The 27,771-nt window shown below is 34.3% G+C and overlaps 2 protein-coding genes across 2 annotated transcripts; both read right to left on the minus strand.

The window, feature by feature from the left end:
- Nucleotides 1–352: 352 nt before the first annotated feature.
- Nucleotides 353–13,021, minus strand: XPO1A (exportin 1A). Its single transcript, XM_085703023.1, has 33 exons — nucleotides 12,641–13,021; nucleotides 12,208–12,324; nucleotides 11,176–11,268; nucleotides 10,986–11,057; nucleotides 10,725–10,832; nucleotides 10,571–10,653; nucleotides 9,428–9,566; nucleotides 9,276–9,344; nucleotides 9,125–9,202; nucleotides 8,943–9,005; nucleotides 8,814–8,858; nucleotides 8,481–8,588; nucleotides 8,297–8,395; nucleotides 7,475–7,681; nucleotides 7,245–7,304; nucleotides 6,772–6,882; nucleotides 5,952–6,049; nucleotides 5,758–5,866; nucleotides 4,701–4,766; nucleotides 4,514–4,612; nucleotides 4,323–4,403; nucleotides 4,105–4,194; nucleotides 3,528–3,613; nucleotides 3,318–3,398; nucleotides 3,054–3,236; nucleotides 2,824–2,890; nucleotides 2,348–2,458; nucleotides 2,102–2,209; nucleotides 1,731–1,868; nucleotides 1,507–1,644; nucleotides 1,329–1,433; nucleotides 884–1,006; nucleotides 353–694 (listed from the first exon to the last, which is right to left on the minus strand). Exons 1-32 carry the CDS (start codon nucleotides 12,737–12,739, stop codon nucleotides 884–886), a joined length of 3,234 nt encoding a protein of 1,077 aa, XP_085559149.1. The 5' UTR covers nucleotides 12,740–13,021; the 3' UTR covers nucleotides 353–694.
- Nucleotides 13,022–16,486: 3,465 nt separating this feature from the next.
- LOC146931550 (putative methionine--tRNA ligase) lies at nucleotides 16,487–27,644 on the minus strand. Its single transcript, XM_085703029.1, has 17 exons — nucleotides 27,332–27,644; nucleotides 27,057–27,201; nucleotides 25,960–26,113; nucleotides 25,641–25,796; nucleotides 24,507–24,737; nucleotides 24,283–24,426; nucleotides 21,990–22,080; nucleotides 21,282–21,388; nucleotides 21,064–21,178; nucleotides 20,688–20,815; nucleotides 19,771–19,836; nucleotides 19,535–19,663; nucleotides 19,045–19,188; nucleotides 18,834–18,957; nucleotides 17,864–18,102; nucleotides 17,663–17,764; nucleotides 16,487–17,006 (listed from the first exon to the last, which is right to left on the minus strand). Exons 1-17 carry the CDS (start codon nucleotides 27,444–27,446, stop codon nucleotides 16,776–16,778), a joined length of 2,421 nt encoding a protein of 806 aa, XP_085559155.1. The 5' UTR covers nucleotides 27,447–27,644; the 3' UTR covers nucleotides 16,487–16,775.
- Nucleotides 27,645–27,771: the final 127 nt, after the last annotated feature.

The raw sequence follows: 27,771 nt of genomic DNA on the forward strand, positions 1-27,771 counted from the left end.
AAGTTGGGTTGGATGATCTTGAACGTGAAGCCAAACAAGCACTTATAGGATTTAGTAAAAATAGATAGATACAGAGGGGGTCATTTAGACTACACTAATTTAAGACTTTTTTTAATAAAAAAAAATGTGGTATAAATAAGGGTAGCCCATGGCCAGATCAGAGAAGTATTAAATTTACGATGATGCTAACAAGTGCCCTATAGACATTATTTAAGCAATCAAAAGTAATTATATTTACATATCAACAATAGCTGGTCTGAGTGCTAATTGGCTCCCTAATATATATTCATGTTTTCAACGATGTATAGAAACATTGCTAGAGATTTGAAGCTAGAAAGGAAGACATTATAAATGTAAAATAATATCCTCTCTATTTGGAGGGATGGGGCATATATATAACAACACTAATATTCATGAAACCATATAGTAAGTGCACTCGGTACATCAATACCCCTAAAAATCAATTGAAGGAAAAAATACAAAATATAAAACCACAAGGGTTTTCTGCACAAACCGCCAGAAGTTAGGTCACACCTAAAGAGTCATCATCACTCCGAAGGAGTCTTCCATTTTTGTTCAATACAAAGATGGCTACATGAATTCCTTAAAATGACCCAACATAATCCTCAATTAGTAAATCAATAATCTACACTCACCACATGAACAAGTCTATATCCCCTGGCTAGCTAAAACTCTGAAAATCAGGAACCATGGCCACATCAGTCCCAATATAAAATATTGGAAAGAGAGGAAAAACTAAACTTGGACGAAAAAGCTACATCTATTCTCAAAGTCACTGCTAATTGATTTTGAATGAAGGAGCCTGTGAAAAACACCAAAATGCCCACGGTATTAAAATTAACTTCTACACTGTTTAACCTACCTATGAGTCCACCATTTCATCTTGCAACTCGATAGGGGCAATCAGCCCTGGAATAGAAAGCATTCTTTGCCGTTCTCTTTCTCTCTGAGCCGCAGCCTCTTCAGCATAGAGATCTTTGTTATCCTGGAGTACAGAAGATGACAAACAAACATCAGATTTTTTTTTGACTGAAAAAACACCAGATTTGCGAAGTATTATGGGAAGCAAAGGAATACAATCAAACAATTTACAAGGTGAACATGAAAGAGCTCAGAAACATCAACTGTAGCAACGAGCTACTAAAATGATCATAAAAACATTCATGTGATTAAATTTATATTTCAATATGTACTGGTCAACATTATAGAAACGCCTGTACAAACTTCTCAATTTCTTGCTTTGGTCGAAAAAGAGAACGTCAATTTAGCACAAGTTGAGTAGCAATATTATATAAATAAAGCATTACCTGAGCTGAAAATTCTTTTGACTGTATCAGGAAATCTCGTATATGGGTTTTAAATGTAGAGAGATCATTTGTAGACTCAAATAGTCCATTAACAAATTGGGTAACCTGCAAATTCATGAAATTAGTCAGTTGTTCTAGCAAGAGGGAAATAAATGTAATCGATTTTCTCTTCAATTACCTCAGCTGTTGTCATGTTCGGAAAAGAAGCACTTAGAAGCTTTATAGTATACTCACGAACAAAAACTGCATTACTTGGGTATGACTGTGGACTTGTAGCAACATCCCAAAGGGGCTCAGTTAGCACACCAGTTTCCAGCTGAAAGGTCAAACCAATTATTTGTGCTCTTTCTTGCTAAATTGAGAAACAAAAAAACAAAACAAAGAATAACTATGACACAGTACCAGACAAAACAAATGCTGAAGCACCAGGACATGTAATTTGAACCCAGGCTTATGAAAAGTATCGGTCAAAACAGCAAATATCTCATTCTCAGTTGTCAAGAAGTATGTCCTGTAGAACTGATTACAGAACTCTGAGCCCTGTTGTAAATAAGACATTCAGTCAAAATATATAAAATGATATATGCAGGAGTGGAAAAAACTTTGTTATGAATGGAAAATAAAATTTATCATTAATAAAATTTATCATTAATAGAAAGACAGAAAGTGCATCAAAGATAAGAAACCCTCAAAAACAGTATGCTTCTTTCAAAACAAAAAGGAATTACAGTATGCAGAAACAAAACCCAAGGTTAGGAGCACAAAAACCACACCTGAAACTTCTTCAGCATCTCCAACAACAGGTTCAGGCCTGTTTCAGCAATATTCCTTTCTGTGTGCCGAAATGCCCACATGATTGAATCCATAACAAGCTTCAATTGCTGAAACAGATGACCAAAAATATCAGACACAGACTACAGAAATTGAAAAATTAGACAAGCAGATGCAGTTAACATCTCATACACGGAAAAACTGAAACACTGTTGATTCATGGAAAAGGAGAAAGCAAGAAACAAAACCTGGCTTGACAAACAGATCAGTGCAGGAAAACAATGAGTAGCTATGGCGCGGAGAAGAGAGAAGAACTTAAGCCGGTGCTCAGGGTAATCTTCAAAGTTTTTTGTAATCATCTATGTAACAGAAAAAAAGAGAAAATATAGTTCAGTTGATATTTTACAGGCTAAATACCCAATAATTATTTGTCATCAAGTTATTAAAAATTACAACTTTGAAATTATGAACTCAGAATATTGACTGTAAATATACATTTCCAGAAAAAACAAAACTAAATGCTAATATCAAAATACATTTAATTTTACATTTTGATTTGTAAATACAAAACCATACAAGACTGATATTATTTTTCAAAACTAAATATTCAAATCAAAGGGAATAGTGGATTCCGAGGTGGATATCAAACGCAAGGGCTACAACCACGTAACAACAACAACAAACAAGGACATTTACAACAAAGCTGAATATCGTACACAATTACCTCTAATGTGCACTGAAAAACGGCTTCAAATATGCGAGGCACATCTTCAATCATTGTAGCTTTATATCTGGAAGTAAGAGGGGGCCAGAGAAAACGAATGAAACATATGAATATCATATAACCCTTAGGAAGTAGCAGAACATAAGCATGTAGAATGCGGATGTCAAAGCAGCATACCAACCAAGGAAATAAATGAACATAAAAAATAAAAAAAGGAGAAAGAAGCATACTTGTTTACTATTGTAGCAAAAAGGGACAAAACCTCAGATTCCCTTGCATCAGGAGCATTCCTAGCATAATCTCCCAGAACAGGATCCATCATTGGTGGCACAAATTGTTTTCCAATCTGTGGTTGATCTTCAGCCTTATCCAAGAATGTCTCGATCAATTTAAGTGTCTCCCTCTTAACCGAACTGCATCGAAAAGAATAAATAAAAAGGGACTGAACATTAATCATATTTTCTAAAAGCAGCTATAATCTCAAATAATCTTACCGTAGAAGTTTCACATAAGATGTTTTAGATGCATAAGGCCCCCCTTCTAAAATACTTTTAGAAATAAGCTCACTGTACATTCTGTTGCAAAACAAAAAAGCTGATTTAGCATATGTCATACCAGAAATGAAGAATCAAATCAAACTACTTATATTGTATCAACTGTTACTAGCATAACTAATGAAAAAACTATCAGTTAACAGAACACACCTGTACACATTCAACATGTCCAAAAAGATCATTGTGATTTGAGGCAGGAAAAATGTCCCTAAAGAAGATGCAACACTTGTATTCGTCTGCAGTTAAGAGGAATTCAAATACAAACTTAACAGCATGAAGTAACAGAACAGCAAAATAAAACAAAAGACCTGGCATTGATTATAATCATAGTTATACATCGAACATAGAAAAACCAACAAAAAAATCAGAGGCTGTGATTGAATAAAGGCAGCTTTCCCTTAGATGTTTGAACAATTAACAATGGGTACCAAGATCACAAGATAGTAGTTTAAACTCCAAACAAGGAGAAGGCATCTCTACTCCTTTTACATGCTTATGACCAACTATGTAAATACAACAAAAGATTTCTAACAAGGAATGACACTGAAAAAAAAAATTCCCGAACAAGTCAACAATGGTAAACTTTGACCGTTCGCATAGCCAACATCAGCAACTGATTTGTCAAAAGCTCTCACTACTGACCATAAAACATTAAATGAAATTTCAAAATTCAAATGGCATCTTAGCATGCAGTGCCACGAAATTACATAAAAAATGAAAACTATACCTGCAATATATTAAGCACAGTCCGTATTACATCTTGATCCTTCAAAAAATCAACATTTTGATGTGCCTGGCCTATAATTTCCATCCATTTCTGCAGGGGGGAAAAAACCAAAGGTGCAGACATTAATTATAATACTTGGTTTCAAGAATTTTTTTACAAAATTCAAATGCATAAAATGAAAGTGATTCAGCAAATGACTTATCAAGCAAGCAAAAGACCTGATTTGGGAGCTCCATCAACCGCTGAAGAAATTCATCTCTCTTCTGTGAATCAGACTCTGCTTGAATCATATGAGCAACCTACAATTTTCAACAATATAACTTACAAGAACAAATATAGGACAAATGAAAAATACATAATTGAATATGAAATTTTTAATTAATGAGTTTAAGACTTCTATAAGGCATACAGATTCGTAGAAGGAGTGTATCTGATGGGGTTCAAGATCTGCAATAGTGATTGGAAGGCCTGATAGAAGTTCAGATACAAATGGCTCGTTTTCGCCAACCTGAAATAGCAATTGTGGGACACAAATTAGTTATTTTTATATGAATTCAAGAGGATAGGAAAAGGGAGGAAATTATGGCCCTTATTACCTGGGTGATCACAAACTTACGCTTGCACTTCTGAACTATTTTCAAAAAAGTGTCACACGCCATATCCTAAAACAAATGAAACAGGATCATATATAGACTTTCAATGCAATATTACAGTACTTGAAGTGTATTTCAGATGATTTCTGAATACTAACACAAAGAACCATGCAGATATTACAAGGTAAATATAGATTAGGATGGTATTCCACCAAACCATATGCTAGACTTCAGTGTTTAGTTTCATCACGTATAATACCCAATTGCCAGAAAAAAGAATTAAAAATTACAGCAAAAAAAAAAAATACTCCCTACGTCCGTAGTTATAGCCAAACCTTGCATATTTCACAAATATTAAAAAAAAAAGTTGGCAGTGTAATTAATGTGTACATTTTGTGTATAACTATTATTAAAGGGAAATGCTAACAAGTGCCCTTCAGAAGTCTAATGAGGAAACTTTATCTTGGGAATTGTACATTCATTATATTGATACTTTAAAATTTGATTTTTGCTTCATTAAACTCATCAATTATTTCCTTTTTTGTCTTCTGTGTATACATGTATTTAATGTAGACTTTTCATATTCCAAGAAAATTTGTAGTATTAATTAGAGCAATGTTTGAAAAAAATAATAACTGCATCTAGTAATTTGAAAGGGAGCTAATATTTAGAGACAATTTTTTTCAATAGGTGCTTAAATTAGAGGCGGAGGGAATACTAAAACAAAATAATTAGATGCTCATTCTTCAGCAGACTTATAAGTTAGCTTATTGAGATGGTAAAATAGGCTACAGTGCTACTATGAAGAATGTGACATATCTTGTCAAAATTTCTATATAGGTACTATTTAAGAAAAATAAGTCTGAACTCAAAAAGCCGTAATGAATAACAAGTCAAAATTCAGGTTAATCATATTCAAATTATGGAAGACAAGAAAATCAACCCAGCTATGGAGAAAATATACAAAGACTGTGTTTGTTATCAAATTTAATGATAAATAATATCATTAGAGGTAATGCACGAGTTGAAAATAAGTGAGCTTCAAAGGATAAAAAACAACCTGAACTCCAGGATGTGTCTCATGCATAAACTCAAACAACTTGTTCACAACAGTTTTAAGAAACTTCCAATGAGCTCTTAAAAATCGGGGATACTGGCCAACAACATACCTATCAAGCGAAGCAACTGGATATTATATCTAAAAAATAGCAATATGAAACAATAAAAAAAATTGCAAATAAAAACACTTCTTACATGATATTACTTGCAATAACTGCTTTGTTATCTTTTCCCTTCGTGATTTCACATAGATTTAATAAATCACGAATTACCATAACCAAAAATCTGTTTTCCTGTCACAAATCAAGGAAGTATAACCATAAATAGGGAAATAAAATACTAAAACTGATAAAACAATGGCATAAAGAGTTACAGAGATAGTTAAAAAATTTAATGAATCAGTTGAGAAAATGATTTACAAAACACATTCATCGCTCCTAGAAAAAACAAAAACAAGCCAATATAAAGCCATGCATGCATAGAGAGATTAGCAATTCATGAAAGAGTAGTTGAGACTCCAATAGAAGTTAAATTGGAGGATGTTGCTGCTAACTAAGACATTATATGACATCCAAGGTATACTCCAATGCCATCAAGATATTATTGAAGTCAACATGGTTGTCTCCAAAATTTACAATAACAAATCTTATAACAGCAGGATACCCAAATAGTGGAAATACCTCAACAGATCAAAAGCTCTACATATTCCTATTAGGAAAAGAGAAACTCAGAGATTTCAGAGAGCATTGTTTGAGTGAAGAAGATGAAAAGATTGATTCTGTTATTATGGACTGAATGCAGTTACAATAGATCTCTGTGATTGCTTATATACAGCAATGCTGAGTCATCAAGTTAGTTACAAGTTGTTAGGACTTGTTTGACTAACTCTAACTAATTCTGTTTTATATCTTTGTATAACTAGACTAGCTTATCTCTAATAACTCCTAATATTGAAAATGACCTGTGCATGTAGGGATATAAAGTCAATCAAGCAATACCATATGGTTTACAGTACCTGCTCTTCTATCATGGAACCAGATATAGATCCAATTGCCCAGCAGAGTGTATTCAAATTGTTCCAGGTCCAATCCTCACCACTGAGTTGTTTACTTAATTTCCTCAGCATCTGCAGATTACACGATTCGAGACGATTTAATAAAGGTGCAACAAATTTATGATAGGTAGCCTTTTGCATCATAACACTCTACACCGAAACAACATATTCGTTCATATAATATTACATTACATTTTTAGGTTATTCACTCCAACATTAGGTCATTAACACCATATTTAAAGAAAGTTGATATTGTGGTTTCATAATTTGACAAATAATAAATCGTCTCATATTTAAACAGTATAAAATTCCCGACAATAATTTTTTTTTGAACAAGCCTCCCAACAATAAATTTAAAACTGATTAAAAAAACACCATATAATGTGATTGTCTTTCCAGCAAAACAAAAGAGCAGTGTTTTCTGGTTCAAATACCTGCTTTTCAGTATCATCATGGTCAAGATGTGCCAAGTAAATAAGAGTCTCCCTCATAATCTGTCAAGTAAACATTGGAATGTTGAGTCTCAAATTTATCGCATTTGAATTTATTGAGAGCAAACAATAAAAGTAGAATATGCAAAAGGGAAGTAATTTTTTGAGATTTTATCTACATAGATATGAATATCAGACACTAAAATCTAGCAGAACTCATATCAATTTATAACCTTATATTGAACAAGAACATCATTGTCCTTCAAGGTTTCACGGACAATATTCCCATTTTCATCTTCAACTATGAGAACCTCTTCGGGTTTAGCCATTCGACAGATCATAAGCATTCTCAACTTTGACATGGGACCAGCATAAAGCTGACGACGTTGAAGAAGCTGAGAACCGTGCCCATCAACCATACCAGGAAGCATTGCCGATACCTGCTTACTCGATTAAGAAAAATACATCAGCAATATTTATACACTGCCACCTTTGTTAGAAATAAGAAAAGAATATATTATACTAGAAGCATACAAGAGATTCTGAGATGAAAATTATATATATGAAACAAAGCCAATTAATTAATTTAGTATAAATATTGGTCGTGGTAAAACCTGTATCTCGCCATGCACTTAATAAATTTGAAAATGGATCCTTCATATAGCATGAAGATATGTGGTAGGAACACCACAGAACATGCTTTAAAATTGATCAAATAAACCAAAAAAACAAAGATCAAGTCAAGGAAAAGCGAGTAAATAAGCAAAACTTAGAGACTAGGATGGTTGTGATCACAGCTAGTCAGATTATTGATTTTACTAATTTAATTAGTCACTTTCACAACCAAGTATTAATTCTTAATCCAATAATAACATGCTAAACAGATAGTGGCATTCTTGTGAACATTAAGGACAAAAGGAGCAGCGTCAAAAAATGAAGCATTCTATTAAGATGCTAGGTCATATCTTGTGAGACAAATGTTTTAATAGGGGGAAAGAGAATTGCCAATTCTTGATTTTAACATTCAGAGAGTCATATCGTAAGTTTCACAGCACCTGAAGTCCCATCAAGTTCGCAGAAGCTGCAGGATTATCCAAACTTCGATGTGGCTCAAACAGCTCCGACACCAAGGAATTCCAGTAGTCCAAACAGACCTATTATTTTCAACAAACCAGATACAGTATCAATCTGACTATTTAGAGCAGGAGAAAGTGGCACCCAAATGCAGTATGCACATACCTTAAAAACTTCAGTATCGTCAACGTATGAAATGCTGATAAGATATTCAAGGCCCAAAAGCAAAGTTGTTATATTCTCTTGAGTGGATTCCAGGATGCGGATGTGAACCTGCATTAATAGAAGGCTATCAGAATATTGTTGCCAGAGAGCAGAACACCCAACAAACAACCCAATAATGCAGGATCTAATATTGAATGAGCCACAAGTATGATATAGTCTATGCAGCTTAAAGGCATCAGCCTCAGCAATGCCACATTCTAACAAAGTTCAATCATGTCATTGGATTATTATACATTCGCGAAATAAAATGAAAGACAACTTTAAAAATCTAACCTTAAAAAATGAGGTGAAGAACAGCGCCAGGTTCTGTATAAATGCCTAAACAGAGGGAAAAACCACGGTAAGACAGATACTTAACAAATAATTAAGCAAATTAAGCATCCTGTTTCAGTAAAAACTTACTTGTTCTTCACTATTGCCATGTGCATATGCCTCAGGGATATTTGTGTTAGGCGGCAGTATGGTCTACATTGAACATTACATTATCACAAAGTATGTCAAAATGCTGAAGCCAAAATAAAATGAATAAAAATAAGAATAAGAATGCAGTGCATGTTACAAAAAGGAGAACGATCCAAACACACCTGCAATTGGCCCATGAATATACCATACATCTTGACATATTGCACATCATAAAAATTCCCAAATTGAAGGGATGCCACCTGCAAACATAAAAGTGAATATAGATATAAAAAAATTCAAGTAAATTATCAGAACTTAAAAGATGGAACATACCTCTGTTAAACATTGCAGCGTAAGATTTCGATATGCTGGAACTGGGAAAAACTTTAGGAGTGTCTCAAGCTGTGGTTTCGACAAAAGTTGTAAGATTTCAGTTAGTGAGTTCATCAACAACAAATTCATTTTGAGCAGAAAAATGAACCTACCAACGGTGATTCAAATATATAACCCAAGGGGATCCATGATAAGAAGGCATGCAATGTAGATAGTGTGGCACGTATCAGCTCAGCCCTTTGGGATGCCGATAGCACATATAAGCATAACTCATGTATGAGTTGAAATTCGCTGTAAACAACCAAGTACAATGCTTAGTGAAATATAGACACTTCGTAGAAAGTAAATGTAAATAGATAACAATAACAATAGCTGAACAAAAAAAATAACCATCCAAGTCATGCATGATAAAGAGAGTTAGACATAAAACTATTACCAAGCTTTTGCACAATAGCTTAGGCTTTCAGGAAAACTATAACAAGGAAGCCTTACAAGAATTCAGATTACATCTTCTGAGTCTTCTAAGGCTTCAAGTACATTACTACTGAGTCTTCTAAGGCTTTAAGTACATTACTATAATGCATCATATGCATGATATCAAAGACACATACAAAGGAGTCAGAGATGTGCAGGAAAAGGAAACTAAATGGTAAAATTTAACAACGGAATTGTGAGCAAAAATATTTGCAGATCATAAACATTAAGTAATAAGTAATTAAGCCAATAAGTAGATACAGGTACAAATCATACAACCAGCATCTCCGTTAGTGCCTGCCGGGGATAAGGCTGTGTGCGTCTACCCTACCAAGACCGCACCCCACCTGGTGGAAGCCTGGTGCAAGTGGCACCATTTTTTAGTGATAATTCCTAGATTAGAAAATGATTTTCCTCTATGTAACTTGCCAAAAATTATTTTTTTACGTAAAATGATCAAGCAATTGCCGATCATCTATAAGAGTATTTGATGTTAATCGCCCCAGTCTAACTTCGAGGCGATAAAAGCAATTACCAAATCACATCGAAAGCCATACTAATACCAACTACAATATATTTTCCAACTCGCTAGTTAAAACCAATTGTTCTAACTAGCCACCTAGATATGCAGTTATCACCACTTGCTAGTATTTCAATCTATAGAGCACATTTGAAGAATCAAAAGCGTACCCAAAAAATTATAGACCATCACATGTTAGGGTTTTAAGAATGCAACCTTATAAATCCATTACTGTACAACAAGTAACTAAAACTCAATCTTTCAGGAAAGAATACATAGACATTGAGCTATCAACAGCTACCTGTTCAATGATTGTTTAAGCTCTTTTATCTTCTGCTGTGTCATTTCTCCTCTTGAAAAATCAAAAACCTCTTCGCTCAAAAGCTGAACAGACATTTTTTAAGTCAATCATTGACGTAAGAAACATAATCTAATGAAAAATGGGATAAACTTACTTTCAATATAGCCATGCAATTCTCACAGATCGTTTCACTAGTTTTAGCCGCTGCGACAAGATCAGGAATAAAGCTTCGCCATCTTGCTGGCCACTCATGCTTCAAAATCTGCTTATAGAAAAGGTATAAAAGATCTTAAGAGGACTGAACTTGTTTATAGAAAAGGAAAGCATAATAATAAATCATTGAACTATAAGTTTCAGGACTACAAAAGCACCAGAACAATCAGTCAAAGTAATGTTAAGAAACTGCGGTGTTTACCTGAACTAATATAATGTTGAGCTTGTTGACATACAACCTTTCCGTTCGAAATGAGGCCTCGTTGCTAGAAAGCTATGCAAGAAAAACCAACAATGAGATCCAGGATGTAGAAAAACTATGAACTTATAGAAGAAAATCTATGTATGCCTGACTAGCACATATAACTGCTTTAACCAAATACAGCTAATACCTGAACAATGATGTCGGAGATGAAATTTTTCATTCCATCTCGCTGCTCAGCAGGTAAGGCATTCCATCTATATTTAATTACGCCTTCAAGAACCTGAGTGAAAGATACAAGCATAGTAAAAAACATGTACTAAGAAAGGTAGCTAATATAATGTTCTAATAAGAAATGAAAAACTTGTTCAACAGTCAATAAGCGTTGTTTCCGAAGGCAAAGGTCCAATAGTAAGTAGGATGCAGAGGTCAAAACTAAGTAATCCATATAAAACAAATACGAATACATAACCAAATGAGTATTGAGTCAACGGGTCTATCCAACAAAGCGATGTGGAAAGAACATTATTGTCGTAAGCCAGCCTCTAAAGGAAATTTCAGCAAAGCAAAAACACAATAACCAAATATCGAGTCAACGGATCTATCCAACAAAGCGATGTGGAAAGAACATTTTTGTCGTAAGCCAGCCTCTAAAGGAAATTTCAGCAAGCAAAAACACAATAACCAAATGAGTATTGAGTCAACGGGTCTATCCAACAAAGCTATGTGGAAAGAACATTTTTGGCGTAAGCCAGCCTCTAAAGGAAATTTCAGCAAGCAAAAGCACAATAACCAAATCAGTATTGAGTCGAAGGGTCTATCCAACAAAGCAATGTGGAAAGAACAATTTTGTCGTAAGCCAGCCTCTAAAGGAAATTTCAGCTAGCATAAGCTATCTTTTCAAGATATTGGACAACGCAGCAGATTCGCGACAGATACTTATCACGCATAATTACAAACTGAAACGCCTATCGTACGTTACTTTTAAGCTTAGAGTAAGCATGTTTTCAAATATAGTGCATTACTAATTGACCAACCTAGCGTGCACATCTTGATCATACAACAAATCAATAACAGCTTTCTCTTTCCACAACGACAAAAATTACTATCGGCATTGACTATGCATGGATATAGGCTTATAGACTATAATTGAAGCCGTAATATTTTGTAGGTAACCGTAAATCCAAAAATCCAACAACTGTTCAGTAAACAACAAACGAACCTGCAATGCAAAAAACTTGGTATTGAGATTTTGAGTGTTCTGCAAAATATGCATGACTTGAAGCCACATATCAGGATTGTTTTGCAAGTCCCGCAAAATCGAATCAGCAGCACTTCTCTGCACACAATCAAAACACACAAAAAAATATTAAAATCCAAACACACAAAAAACAGCAAAACAACCGTAAACAGCATCACATTATCTAAAACGATAACAAGTTAGTTCAATATCACAAGATTAAGAATCAATTATTATCAACAACATTGGAAATCGTGTAGATTGCAGGATAAATAATGAAACTCGTATAATTGAATTAAGTATGATAGCTTATTACACAACGAAGTGTGTGTTTGAAGAATTAAACCCTAAAATGCGTGTAATTCATTGCAGTGTTAGCGACATTGTTGAAGAGAGGGAGAGAATTGTAACTAACCTCTTGCTTAGATCCAGTGCCGTAGAAGGCGGCGACGGTGGCGTCGAGTAACGGAACATCGATCGGAGAGCTCAAATCTCTGAGCTTCTCAGCGGCCATCGGAGAAGAAGAAGAGTGATTAAACCCTAGAACGAGAGTAGAGTGAATGAACAGTGACAAAAACCCTAGACTCGCTCGGAGGAGATTCTAGAGAGAGAAGAGTTCGGGGTTTTTAGTTTTTTTTGTCTTTTTTTTAGTTAAGAATAATAGGTATTTATAGAGGTAAAAAATGAAGAGAAAAAAGGACAGCGTGAAAATGAAGCAGAGTGAGTGAGTTTGAAAGAAGAGGGGGGAACGCTCGCACTCGCACGGAATGAAGAAAAGGAAAACGTAATTGGATTTGATTTGACTTGACGCTACTAAGCTATATATAGGACTTGTACTATGCTTGCTTGTGCTGTGTGTGTAAAGTGTTGTTGTAACTCTGACCAAACTTAAGGGATATGGACCTATATAAATAAGGTGATGATGACTAGGAAAACGGGTTCAACGGAATCCAACTTGTGGAAAGAGAGAGGGACATTTTGGGGCATGTATGTCTTCTTTGAGAAGAAAATGGGTAGAATTGGATTGGTTTGTCAAGTTTGGGGAATCACTTTTTTTTTTAGAGGAAAATAAAAACATATTTAAATGTTTTTTTTTTGGTTACAAACATATTTAAATGTTTAAAGATCATATCGTAAATTTAATTAATTATATTAACACTCTTTTTTTCTAAATGGTTTTATATTTTTTCGAAATGGTTTTAATTTTTATCTAAATCTAACATAGTTAACGTCTTTGATCTCTGAGAATCGTTTGGGAAATCTCGGTCATCTACTAAAAAGGAGAGTGATTGATTATATTTTTTTCTAAATCTAACATAGTTAGCGTCTATGATCTCCGAGAATCGCTCGGGAAATCTCGGTCATCTACTAAAAATGAGAGAGATTGATTGTTTGAGAAAAAATAAATTAATTTCCATAGTCGCCCTCTATAATACTAACTTTTGAATTGGCAACGGAGCATCCGTATCTTTTTGTTGCACGTCAGAGTTATACTTATTTTTCAAATAGTAATCAAATGTCATATGAAGAGTTATGATACCAACTCTGTTGATATTGTGCTGGCAATGCAATAAAATATTTATGAACGTATAGCAAAGTATGATTAACAAATGTGCGAATATGATATCATGTGCACACAGTCGGAAAAATCGATCCCTTGTTTGGGTATGGCTACAATGGTTAAAAAAATACCACCTCATGGCATCATGCTCGCAAATGTCATACAACTCAAACCTGATTGACTCATTTATCTAACACCAATTGGATACCTCCACATGTGGGATTTTTAAATTCAATGTAGATGGATCCACGTTCCAACAACAGACTTGCTACGACATTAAAATGTGTGTTAGAGGTGATCAATGTCATTTTGTAATGGCAAAGACAATTTGAGGTTATATGAATCTTCAAACAGTGTTGCGTCAAGCTTGGGGATTGTATAATACACTCCAGTGGATTTTGGTAACAAGCATCACAAATGTTATTTTTGCATTAGATTGCAAAAAAAGAAAAGAAAAGTGGATGACATTCACTTTGGTAAATCAAATAGTTTAGAATAAAACTCCATTATAAATGATTGAATAGTTATTCTTATAAGCCACAATAATTTGCAGGTCGTGTTCGTTGGGCGACAAGCTGGTACTCATATTTTAGCAAGGATGTCTTTCTATTATGTTTATCACATCGACTTTCATGTGTTCCTCAAATTGTATCATGATTTTGCAGGATAAACATATGAGTTAACTTTGGTTTGGTTAAAAAACAGTAGTTATCGACTTTAATTAATTAGTTAAATTAGTGATTCATTCTTTAACGATCTAGTGATTTGATTAATATCGTTACAGAAAAGTCAAGTGGAAGCGTTATTGGGATTTCATGTAGCCACATTTAATAGCATGGACTTCCACATGTCATTCACATCATCCAACTGCCACACAAATTCCAACAAGCTTCATCATCTTCTATCATTTTCTTCTTCGTCAAACATAATCCAGATTCATACATTGATGAAGAAGCAACAACAATGAAAACTCCACCATAGCTTGCACTTTGGTACTCTCTCCGTTTCAAAATACATGTCCAAGTCAACCACTTCACATATGTCAATGCATAATTTTGATCGTTAATATCTTTAATTATCTAAAGTAAAAAATTATAAAAATTTAATATTTTGAAAATATTTGTCGAGACAAATCAAACAACATCTTACATGCTAATATTTGTATTTATACATTAGTTAAAAAGTATGGTCAAAGTAAGTCAAGTGAATAGCGCACATTGCAAAAATTGGACATGTAATTTGAAACAAGGAGTAGCAAATAACAAATCACAAAATATACATACGATCTACAAATCAATCCATTAATTATGCACCCACAATTCTATCTTCACATACTGACCCCCTTAAGATAAACAACAATCTCAATTTGTGAAACCTTACAGCTTTGCTACACCTCACAATTACCACCACCTCATATCTGTGTTATGGAGGAGAAATAGAAAAGGCGTTGCATTGAAGACAAGACGATTGAAACAGAGAAGGCGAGTTGAAAATACCAAAAACCTTGTTTTTCAACGTGAAAAAAAACTCACTATTTTATGGAAAAAAGACACAAGATCTTATTTTTTATCGTGATAGGACATAATCACTCCTTGTTTTTAACTGACACACATCTTATTTGCGAAATTAAAACACACTTGAGAACACAGTTGTAGTAATTACGAGTGGATCTATCTATCTTCCTTTTTTTAAATCTCAAAACAAATGCAAAAGTGCCGACAACCAAGAAAGAGCAGGAGCAATGACGATGGTGGTGATGAAATCTCCTCCTCCAAATCATCATGGTCAAATATTGTATTTGTTGTTGTCTAAAAAAGTAGGAGAGGTTTTACGACATGGATTGAAGTATGGATGTGGTTTTACGACATGGATTGAAGTATGGATGAGGTTGTTGCATGAATTGACGATTATATCTAAATCGATAAATTTTTGGGGAGGAAGGTGTTGAGAGTTAGGCATCTTTAAAATTATAATTTTTTCTTTAATACTGAATGAAATATACTAATCACCACTTCACCCATACCCTACATTCTCAAGTATCATTTATTTCAATTTTGTCATCTTAATAAATTAGAAAGGTACTATTTACAACGAATACTATGATCACAAACTCATCCCAAATGAATTATGAGCATTACTTAGCGGAAAACACGGGCAATGGAAGTATAAATGAAAAGATCAGCTACAGTTGCATCTGTCTATCGTAATGTTTTGCGAAACTTTTTTTTCTCTTCTTTTTGCAGGATCTAGCATTTTCTATTTACAAGTAGGGAGTTTTGTATCTAGCATTTTTCTATTTACAAGTAGGGAGTTTTGTAAAAGAATTGAAAGCCGATAACCCTTGATATAAGACAATTCGGGAGTTTTGTAAAACAATTATTCCAAATGTTTAAAAGTTTCAAAGGCAAATCCCGAACATCTAAAAACTTTCAGAAACTCTAAAAACAATTCATTCCAAAAGTTTCTTTTTTCAAAGGTTTACAATATAATTATTCCAAAAAATTGCCTTTCATAGGTTGGATATTTTACTACCAAGTAATTTTAGTTTTTTCAACTTGAATGATTACAGGAATATTTTAGGATTTTTAGAAGTTCTGGAGGGTGGTAGATATAGATGAGGGGGCTTCTAGTATTGAAATGAATTAGCTTTTTCAACTTAAATGGAACCCCCGTAGTAAAATGTAACCCCAACAACACAGGTATCAACTGTCAATACTCAATAATATAGGCTAGCTTACAAAGAAAAATCCGAAGTTCAAATTAAAATTTAATCAAGATGGTAACAAGTTGGCACTTGGCACCAGCTCGTCTAAAATATGCGATTAGAATGGGGAGCAAAAAGTAAGTCAAATTACACAATGTATGTAAATTCTACAATTATGGCAACATGAAAAACTGACAAATCTGATAGTCAGATTGTAAGGGCTAAAATATGCTTTCTTTTCCTTTTAAAATTGCATCTCTCTGAACACTAATATTTGATGTTTGTCTACCGTATCGTCCCATTGCCTATGGATGGAACCGTGCAAATGCCAGCTGATGTGGTCAGTGGAATGTCTTTGTAGCATGCCTCTAGCTTCTCATTCGTGTGCAGATCAGCTTGCAATGTCTCCCAAACTTTCTTCTTTGGATTCAAGAGTTCATCTGGATTGCCTTCATACCCCGGGAATGTGATTCTTTCTCCAACAAGAGCAGAACTGGGCGGTTCAACCAACTCAACCTAAAGGTGCACAGCAATAGAAAGGATTAGTACTCATAATACTCTTCCCACATACTTCGATGAGAGAAAGCACTCCAAAGGATAACTAAACAAAATCAAATATAATATAGCAGCAGGTGATGGATATGACCACACATGTGCGCCCGGCGCATGCACTGCCAATATATTGCAATAAACATGCACTCGTAGTAAGCATCTCATTATCCACATTCAGAAGCTAGGGGAAAATCTGGGAGATATTATCAACACTATTTTTGGACAAGTGAAGTTACAAAAATAAATGGCAACCTGATTCTGGGCCCTACTGACCTATATGGAGCTCAATTTAATCTGGGAAACTACTTGTAATCAATCGGGAAGGGGAAGTTCAGTGATTGATTATTTAATGTCTGTTAGATGAACAGGGAACGTTAAAAACTATGAAGAAAATTTTACTATCACTATCAGAGATCTTAATTGTCTTTCAGTCAACCCTAACCACAAGCAAACACACTTCACCTTTAAATCTTAAACAACTACCCACGTGGTCATACTACATCTTTACAATCATAACATTCGGCATACTACTACAGTAGCACCATGGTGTAATTTAAAATGCTAACAAGCTCGATCCAACCCCCTAGTTGTAAGGGAAAATGAATTGTGTTCTTCCTTACCATGGTGTGATCAGCATTGGAAGCAGCAAGAACCATTGCTTGGGATTTGATGCCCCTCATGGTTGCTGGTTTTAGGTTGCAAAGAACACAGACCTTCCGATTCTGAAAAAAGTAATTAGTATTCATTAATCAACAGACAAAACATTAGCATCACAGCTAGTAATTTAAAATAGCATGTAGACATCAGAACCAAACACAAACCTGCATTTCATCAAGTGGTATATACTTGACAAGTCCACTGACAACGGTTCTTGTCTGTTCTTCACCGACATCAATCTCTTCAACATACAGTGAATCTGCATCAGGATGCTTTTCAGCCTTCTTTATGAGACCAACTCGAATATCAAGCCTTGTGATGGTAATTTCTGGTTCAGCAGCAGCCTTGTTTTTGGCTCCACTTGATGATGCTTTTGCTGCTGGTTTTTTCTTCTCAGTTCCATCTGTTGCAAACAACAGCCCTAATCAATATAAGCAACCTTGAAAGTTCATTTATCCGTTGATAGAACTTACTTGAGTCTAAACAAGGGTCCAACCACTCTCATTTAAAGTAATGGATACCAATCAAGCCTAAAGCTGTTAAGCTTGCTACCAACATACACAGATAATGAAGAGTGCAATAACTTCTACATTTTACATTAACAAAAAGACATTATAAACAGTTTCTTTTTCAAGTAAAGTGCAATTTAGGAAATAAAAAAGAAAAACAATGCCATAATACCAACAACCGTCCAGGATTTTGATATCTCAGAACTTCGGAAGATGAATAAATTCTTAAAAGACTAAGCAATCAGCTTTTAACCAAACGAGAAATGCCTATATTGGTTACTATATTAACAACAATTATAGAAGACATTAGAAAATATAATATAAAAACATGCAATGCATTGCGGTTAAAGTGGAGTACTGGAATTATAAAAGGTCCAACCGTTTGTGTCATTTAGCTTATTGTGGAATATAGCCAGTTGTCACATTCTTTGAGGTGAGAGATATTCTTAAAGGCAGTTGCTATATTCTTAAGGAAGCAAAAAAAAGCCGTTAAAAAAAAATACATTTTCCCTTTTTTCGTCAAGATATTCATGTTTTCATGAAAATATAATGATAATACCTTATCATCTGTCTTAGTTGAAGATTTAAAACATAAACTCAAATTAGAAATGGTTGCGATAAACACCTGAAACTTTAGTTTTCTTCAATTGCTCAGCAACATTTTCAGCAGCTTCGGCCTCTGCACGAACAACCCTGTCAGCTTGACTTCCTTCAAACTTCTTCCTGAAGACTTCTACTTCTTCATCTTTCTGGTAAAGGATTTTGAATACATCAATGACTCGAAAGCAAAAACACAACTTCAATCCCTTTAGTAATTTTCAAAGATTGCCACATACCAGCTCCCTGAACAATGGCTTTGGTGTTCCAATTTTATGACCGGCACTTACAAGATCCCAGGGTCTTTTTACTCTATCAACATCTCCTTTATCATCAGAAAGTGAAAGATGCGTGTCCACAGACAAATTTAGTTGCTTGAATACCTTCGTGCCAGAAAACAGAGAAGATCAAAGTCTTGGAATATAATAGGAACCCAAGAATTGAAGTCAAAAGAAAGAACAATTTAATTGAGAAAATAAGAAAGAATAGGAGAGAAAACTCTCCTCCAAGGGTTCCCCCTTGTAGAATTAAGTCACTACTCTATTCACTGAATTTACAAAATACTCAATGATACCCTCTCTAACTCCAAAACCTCCCCTCATTAACTAACAATTTCCCTGCCCAACTCCTCAACTCATAACAAAATCCTCCATTTTCTATATCTTAACAGAATAAGTAATCAAAATACCAACAAAACAGGAATACAAATATGTATGGAAGTTATATTACCTCAAGACTGAAAGATGGCATAAAAGGTTCCAACAAACAAGCAAGAAGATACACAATCCCGGCAGCAGTTTTCATAACAAGGGAGCAGAGAGATTGGTTTTGCTTGTAAAGACGCCAAAACTCAGTTTCCTACAAAGTTTATTGCACAAGTTACACCGCCATTTAACATCAGCATCAATAGTATAAAAATTCGGGGGAAGGGCCAAAAATAGGGAACGTAGCAATTCCAAAGTTACCTGCAAATATGCATTCCCCTCACCAGATATGCTCATTGCAATTTTCAATCCTTGCTTTAGTTTAACCTTTACAGTTTTGCAAAAAGAAATAATATCAGACTGTAGTAATACACATATTCAAAGTAAACAAGTGCATTCTGGTCGATTACAAGCTTGTTTAATTGCAGTTTATACAAATTTTGTTATAAAAAAATTTATTCAAGCAGACAACTTATTATTGTTTTCTATCTTTTTGAACAAAAAATATGACCAGCCTAGTGTTGTTAGTTTTTTTCTTCTCATTTTTTAATGTTTGTTGCCACTCACTTCCACACGAAAGCCGCCACCTGACACTATTCACTGCCACCCTCCACCATTGTCATTACCACCTCCATTATCCTTGCTGACAACCTCAACCCGTGGAAGCCAGTCCCTCCCACCATTGTCATGGCAATCCTAAACTTTCACCATTGCTGCTGAAAATAAGACCCTATATCACTGTCGCAGCCTAATAACCTCCACTGCTCGGCATCTTTCACCCTTGCAGTTTGACACCCTCCACTGTCACTGTCATCTAGAACCCTTTGCTGCCATGCCGCCACCACCATCATCAGCAAGAACGCTCCACTTTCTAAAACATTATCTCAACAAATTTACCACAAGCTTTTTTTTTTTCTCAACATTTAAATTGTTTTCAAACCAACAACAACAACAAGCCTTATCCCACTAAGTTGCATCGGCTACATGGACCAAATTAGAGCATAATGTTCTATCTGTTTTTAAACCAACATTACCAGATATTTTTCTTTCTGTTTTGTTATGAAAGCAAATTTTCAAATTTGTTTAATAAAACAGATTTCAATTTTAAGAAGGAAAAAAAAAAACACAGTCAAACATGTCCTACAGTGCCATGTTATTTCAAAATAGGGATTAGCTACCTTCTCCATTGACTCTATGTATTGCTCCATATATGCAGCAACTTTGTTGGCAAATTTTTTGGTTGGATCATGGGAGTCGCCACTTACATCATCAGGAACAGTGGGAATAATGGAATCATATCCTTGACCTTTACAAGACAAAGTTAGTATGTAAATAGAATGACAAGAAGCAGCAATAAAAGAAACTTTAATAAATACAGGTAATAATGAAGAAAGGAAGAGATATAAATCTTCTGACTTCCCATACAGGACAATTGTTAATCAATAGGTCCAAGATACTCACAGTCATCATGTATGTAATTCCTAATCATTTGTAGCAACTAGCATCTAATCAGCAGATATTTCAAGAGAAAAATTACCAAAGAGCTAAACCAACCTGCAGGTTTGGCAATAAAACTCAAAACTCGGTTGACAAAGTTTCCCAAGTTATTCAGAAGCTCGGTATTTAATTTTGCTTGCAAGTCAGACCATGTAAAAAGTGTATCTGATACCTACAAATGCATATCACATTCAATGTACTCAATAGAGGGAGAGAAAATATAACATTTTAATGTTTCAAGACAAATTTAAATCATATGTTCTAAATAGAATTACCTCAGGCCTATTTGTTAGCAAGTAATATCTCCATACTTCAACCGGAATATTAGTATCTTTTGCATCATTACCAAATACCCCGACGCCTTTACTCTTCGAAAACTTCCCTAGAAATCATTTAAGTAACATTTGAAATTGTCAAATGACAAGCATTACCATTTATTGAATGTTGGGCACGTTTGGTTTCTGAAAACAACTGTTGTCATTTTCTATTACAAAACAGCGGCATTGTTTTCACTTTGTCCTATTTTCCAATATTTCTATAGAAATTAGTGCGGATAAAAAAAAGTTGTTTTAACATGTCTCTTATGCAAGTCTTTGAAAACATGAAAAAAGTGAAAACAAGATGGTGATTTTTGTTATAAAAGAAAAAAGGCAGTTTTAAAGTTAATAGTGAAATATCAGGGGGAAAAAATGCAGTTTTGAAGTTAATAAGTGAATATAAGAAATGAAAAGAGAAGTTAATAAGTGAATATAAGAAATGAAAAGAGAAATTGTTTTCCGAAACAAAGCAAACCTTTAAGCATTTCACACATTACAGATTTCAAACCTTTTCGTTCACATATACTCCCTCCGTCCCTATATATAAACACCCTTTTATTAGAGGCAAAGGGTGTTTATATATAAACACCCTTTTATTAGAGGCAAAGGGTGTTTATATATAGGGACGGAGGGAGGGAGTAAATCACTGTCAAATGTATTACTAACCTGCTTCATAATTCAGGTATTCGGTGACACTGATAGTCTTCATTAAAGTCCAATTTTGACCAGTTCCAAGTAGAGTAGATGGAAACATTACCTGAAGAATAAATTCCATCATTTTCCACTTTATTAAGAATCGAAAAGCTAGTTCTAGTTGCTTTTGTTTTAATAAAACTTCACTGAGCAAATAGCTGCTACACCAAGATTCCTAACACTGAAGAGATCCATTGGCATGACATAATGGCAAAGCAAAAGGTGTCAAACTCAGTAATTAGAAGCCAGGGCATGGGATGAACACCTGTTGATCAGGATTTACAGCATACTTGTGTTTATTTGGGAAAGCTTTTTTCCAGGGGAAATAATTATATCTAAGCTGCTCAAAACAGCTAATACAGACATTTAACATGACAAGCAGGAAAAGCTTCCTAAGTAAATAAACTTCCACGGTTTCAATTTGACACAAATAAAATGTTAAGAATCCCACGTTGAGTGTGATATAGCCTGAAAATGTGATATAAGTGAGGGCTATCTCTCACCTTAAAAGTTTATTTTGTGTTGATTTAGTACCCCTGTACTTGTCTTCACCTATTATTTATAAATCAATTGTTTGATGTTCAGAAGAAAAAGACCCAACCGAAATTCTAAAAGATGAAACACCGAGTATAATGCCAGCGTTGTTGAACATTTATAACAGAGTTCAATATTTTATAGTAATCAAAATATTTGGCTGTTTAGAGTGGAGATCATGTCAAATTTGTTATCACAAGTTTCTAACCCACAATGGACCTTACACAACTCTTTGATATCATTCTAAAATTTCAGTTGGCATAACTCAACCCTACAAAACCGGGTTGTAAAATGAGGTTTGACCCACATATAACTAGTATTAAGGCCATTCCACTATCCAATATTGGACTCTAAACAATAACAAAGGCTGCAGCAAAATAAACAGCATGATAACTTCACAATTGTTGACAGCAATTTGACAGAGTAGAATGGTTGTGGTAATGAAATAAAATGCAACAGTGGCTGAGGAAGGTAGCATGCTAAGAAACTGGCTGGTATAGTGGCAGAACCCAATTGCATACAAAAAAGAGAAAAAAGAATAAAGAAATACTCCCTCCGGTCTCAAATGTAAGAAACTTTTCACTTTTTTGGTTCATTCAATAAATGATGTATGTGGTCTATAATAAAGACCACATACATCATTTATTGAATGAATCTAAAAAGTGAAAAGTTTCTTACATTTGAGACCGGAGGGAGTAGATAGGATGGTGAGAGTATACTATTGTAGTGATGTAGTCCAAAAAATTGAAAATCAACAATGCATAAAATATACAGTACAAAATATTACAGAACCATAGTTATCAATCCCGGATAGCTGCAAAGAGTCATGCGCAAATACTATAACATGATGGCCGTTATCTCAAAGATTAAAGATTCAAAATAAATAATGAATAATAAACTACACACAGAAACACAAAAAATAAAAATAACAAAAATTGAAGACATGTTACAAATTAATAAGCCATGCTTGAAAAATACAGAACAATGAAAACTTGAGTGAACGGAAAGGTTATGAGCACATAATTGAAAAATACAGTACAATAGGTGAGAAAAAGAAGAAAATAATAAGAGTTGCATGCTGCAATATAGGGGAGTGAACGAAGAGGTTATTAGCACATTAGAAATAAAGTGCATGGACGATATTGAACAACTGGAAACCGCTGATCGGTAATGGTGGAAAACACTGTAATGGACGATACAGAACAACTGGAAGTACTGTGTGCAATCATTGGGCTTGAGCTCATGACGGTGTACAAGATGAACAAAAACTTGTTTTAAACATGAATTATGATATAAATAAATGGAGAAATGTTTTGAACTTTCTGAAGCCAAATATGTCAGTGAAATGATAAAAATATAAATAAATTAGGCAGGAAAAGTCAGAAAATGGTTGCAAAATGTTGTTTTAACTTTAACCTCCATGATGCAACAACGACGCAATTATCAAAATATTTATGTAGAAAAAGTAAGAAAATGGGGTTAAATGGGGTTTTAACCTCCAAAATACAATAGCAACATAAAATCTGCTAATGGATGCAATTTTGGTGTCTGACTACAGAACTGGGTCATAAAATTGTTTCAAAAAACAAACTGAAAACAACATCTGAATTTTTTAACTCAGCCAGAGAATCACTATTCAATGAAGTAAATGATAGAAAATAAGATATTGATATGTGCAATCACAAACAACATTCAAGAACATAACAGCATATAAAATAAGATAATGACTTACAGTATGGAATGGCACATTATCCTTTCCCATAAACTGAAACAACTCCACATTCTCAGGGTTTTTCCACCATTTCTCCCAATCACGTGTGTAGCCTGCCGTGATTGATATATATCCAATCGGAGCATCAAACCAAACATAGAACACCTTCCAATTTAAAGAATATAGTTTAAAATTGGTGAATGAAAAACAACCGACATTTTGAAAGACCCAAAGGGAAAACTTACCTTGTCACTGTATTTTTCATGTGGAACAGGAACCCCCCACTTCAGATCTCTGGTAATGCAACGTTTTTTTAATCCCATTTTGAACCATGAATTTGTTGTTTGAATAGCATTCTGACTCCATGATCCCACCACAGACATCTCATTGATGTATTTTTGCAACTTATCTTCCAAAAGAGGGAGCTCAAGAAATAAGTGGTCCGTATCACAAATACGAGGACTATTTCGACAAACCTGTTACATATGCCAAAACATGTCGCCTTAAAACCTCTGTAGACTTCCAAACAACTATAGAATTGTACTTGAATATGAAAAGTAAACAAACATGTCTACTTCACAAAACTTGTCAAAAAAAAAATGTCTACTTCACAAAATGTGATTAAATCTTCATCTTCTTATCTTATATATAAAGTAAATAAATTAATTAAATATATATCGAATCATGTATATTCTGTATATTTTACTATAAATTTGATATAAATTTTTGCTTAAATAATATTAAAATAATTATTGGTTTTTATTTAAATTTGCATTTTTCAAATAAAACTTATCCTTTAAAATAATAAAAAATGCAAGTAGTAAAGAGCAACATGAAACTCAAAGCAACAAAATATTTCAACAAAGGTAATATGTGGGAAGAGAGTACAATGAAACTCAAAGAACAATGAAAAGGGAAAACAAAATTGCAAGGAACAGAGAGTATAATGAAATTCAAAGCAACTAATAGGTGGGAAGGGGGTTTTAGAGGGTAGGGGAGGCTTATTTTTCTTTTTAAAATTAAGCAAACTATAATGTTTCTAAAATGAGTATTTTTCCAATTTTTTTAAATTCCAAAAATATATAGACCTAGCCCTTGGAGATTTTTGGTGAGCCTACCCCAAAAATATATCAGAACTTTTTAAAAATGAGTGGATGAGTTTGGAGATTTTTAAAACACCTCCAAAGCCCTCCTCCAAATTAGGACCTACTCCCCTCTCCTCCAAAGTCCTTTGATCCCTCCCTACTCTCATAACTTCCAAACATAGCCTAAGTTCATCCAAAACAATCACACATACGGCACACAAATGCTTCCAGGGATCTGAATAATGCAGTTAGTTAAGTAATAAAGCAAGAATTTAGGGAAGGGGAGTTTACTACCTTGCACTTGGGAATCTTCAATTCTGTCGGATTTAGAAGGTTGCCACAGTTCTCACACTGATCCCCTCTGGCAGAATCATACTCACACCCTGGAATTGGGCAGGTACCCTCCACAAGTCGATCGGCTAAGAACCTTTTGCATGTATCGCAGTAAAGCTGAAATTTTAAACACGTCTAAGCAAAGCATAAAGACCTTTCCAAAACACTTCATGCATGAAACAACTCAAATTTTCAATTAAATTGGAGAGCACAATGCCAACAATAACCGATAAAATATTTAAATGCACTTCGTCAAGATAAACAAAAGACAAGTGAACACCTGCTGTAATGTGTCCTCAGAGAGCCAATTATTTTCGTGTACTTTTTTGAAAATTGCTTGGCACACTTCAGTTTGCTCAGGGGAAGAAGTGCGTCCAAATTCATCAAAGCTTATATTGAACCAATCGTAGACCTCCTTGTGAATAGCATGGTATCTACAAACACACATAGAAAATATCATCAAACAAATTCTTCTCAAGGAATAACCCAGTGCCAAACAGGTGTAATAATATCCTTGGATCAAAAACACTGAGCTACAAGAAATGGAAACATCTCATATTAGGGGCTGTTTACTTTGTGAGAAACATTTTAGACTTTCATTTTTTATAATATGCTTTCATTTTAACTTGCTAATAAGAAGATGAGAGACTTTTAAAGTGAATCATTGTGATAAAGAGAAGATAAAATACTAACTATAGATGATGCATTTTTGGAACATAGAGAGAATAGTTCTTTCAACATTTTCATTGTTTTCAGAAATATAAGACAATTGTTAACTTAGACGGTCTCTTTTCTCCTTATTGACAAGTAAAAGTAGGCACTGTTTGGATCAACCTCTTATTTGAAGCTTATAAAATAAGCACTTATCATGATAAAGAACAAATGTATAAGCAAGCTTACGTAAGTTATGTGTAGAGCAGAAGATAAAATAATGTTAAGTTGTTTTGTATATGCTATAAACTGTTTTCATAAGCAGTCTTGGAGAATTAGTGAAAATAAGCTAAAAAAACTTATGAAAAAATGACATAAGCTATTTTCATAAGCTATTCTCCTAAACAGTCTCACAAAACTCATGTCAGTAAATAAACTCAAATAAGTCAATCCAAACAGGCTCTAAAACAATTACAAATTTCAGAAATGAAAATAGAAACTAATCAGACCCTTAACAACTCTAGTCCACATCAATGTCATGCCAACATAAAAACGTACACATCATGAAATATAGGCTTGCAACAATTGGAGCCTTCTGACTGGTTAAAATTAGGGTCTAGTGAAACAACATTGTTACATCACCAATGCATAGAGCCGATAAACATAACAAAATAAACAGCGAAAACACGATAACTTCAAAAATTAGATAAATAAATGAATGAATACTTGTCACAAATCTCTTTGGGAGAACAATTCTCTTCCAATGCTTTAGTCTCCGTTGCAGTCCCATACTCATCGGTACCGCAGATGTAAATCGCATTGTAACCCCTAAGACGACAATATCGAGCAAATACATCCGCACTCAACACACCTGATTGTAAAATCAAACCAATACACGTGAATTTCGAAACTATGAACACGAGAAATTAACGAAATAATAATTGAATCGAAGAAATAGATTAACGAATTCAATGTGCGAGTGAAAGAGAAAGAGTAATTACATCCAATGATGTTGCCGAGATGAGGAACGTTGTTGACATAGGGGAGAGCGCTAGTGATGAGGACGTTGCGCTTTCCTTCAACGGGAAGCTTCGGCGCTTTCCGATCTTCCGTCATTTTGGTGAGAGTGATTGAATCTAGGTTCGGTCACCGGCGAGATGAAGAGGCTCCGCCGCAAAAGCAATAGCGAGAGAGAGGGTTAAAAAGAGAGAATGTGAGCGAGGGTATGAACGAGGGTGTGGGTGTGAGTATAGCTTTTGGTTAGACACGCAGCCGCAACGCACTCGGGTAAGATTAGGGTACAAATGCAACACTGTTTTGCGTTTAAGTTTTTCTCTTTTTATTTGTAAGTTTTGCGTTTAAGTTTTTTTTTTTTTTTCCTTAAGGAGTGTTTGTTTCTATTTTATGTGGATGCAGATTGGATCGGTTTTGAGTTAAAAAT

The sequence above is a fragment of the Medicago sativa genome, chromosome 4 (assembly GCF_051527215.1).
Source record: "Medicago sativa cultivar Bolivia chromosome 4, Bolivia_mono, whole genome shotgun sequence".
In the NCBI taxonomy this organism is placed as follows: domain Eukaryota; kingdom Viridiplantae; phylum Streptophyta; class Magnoliopsida; order Fabales; family Fabaceae; genus Medicago; species Medicago sativa.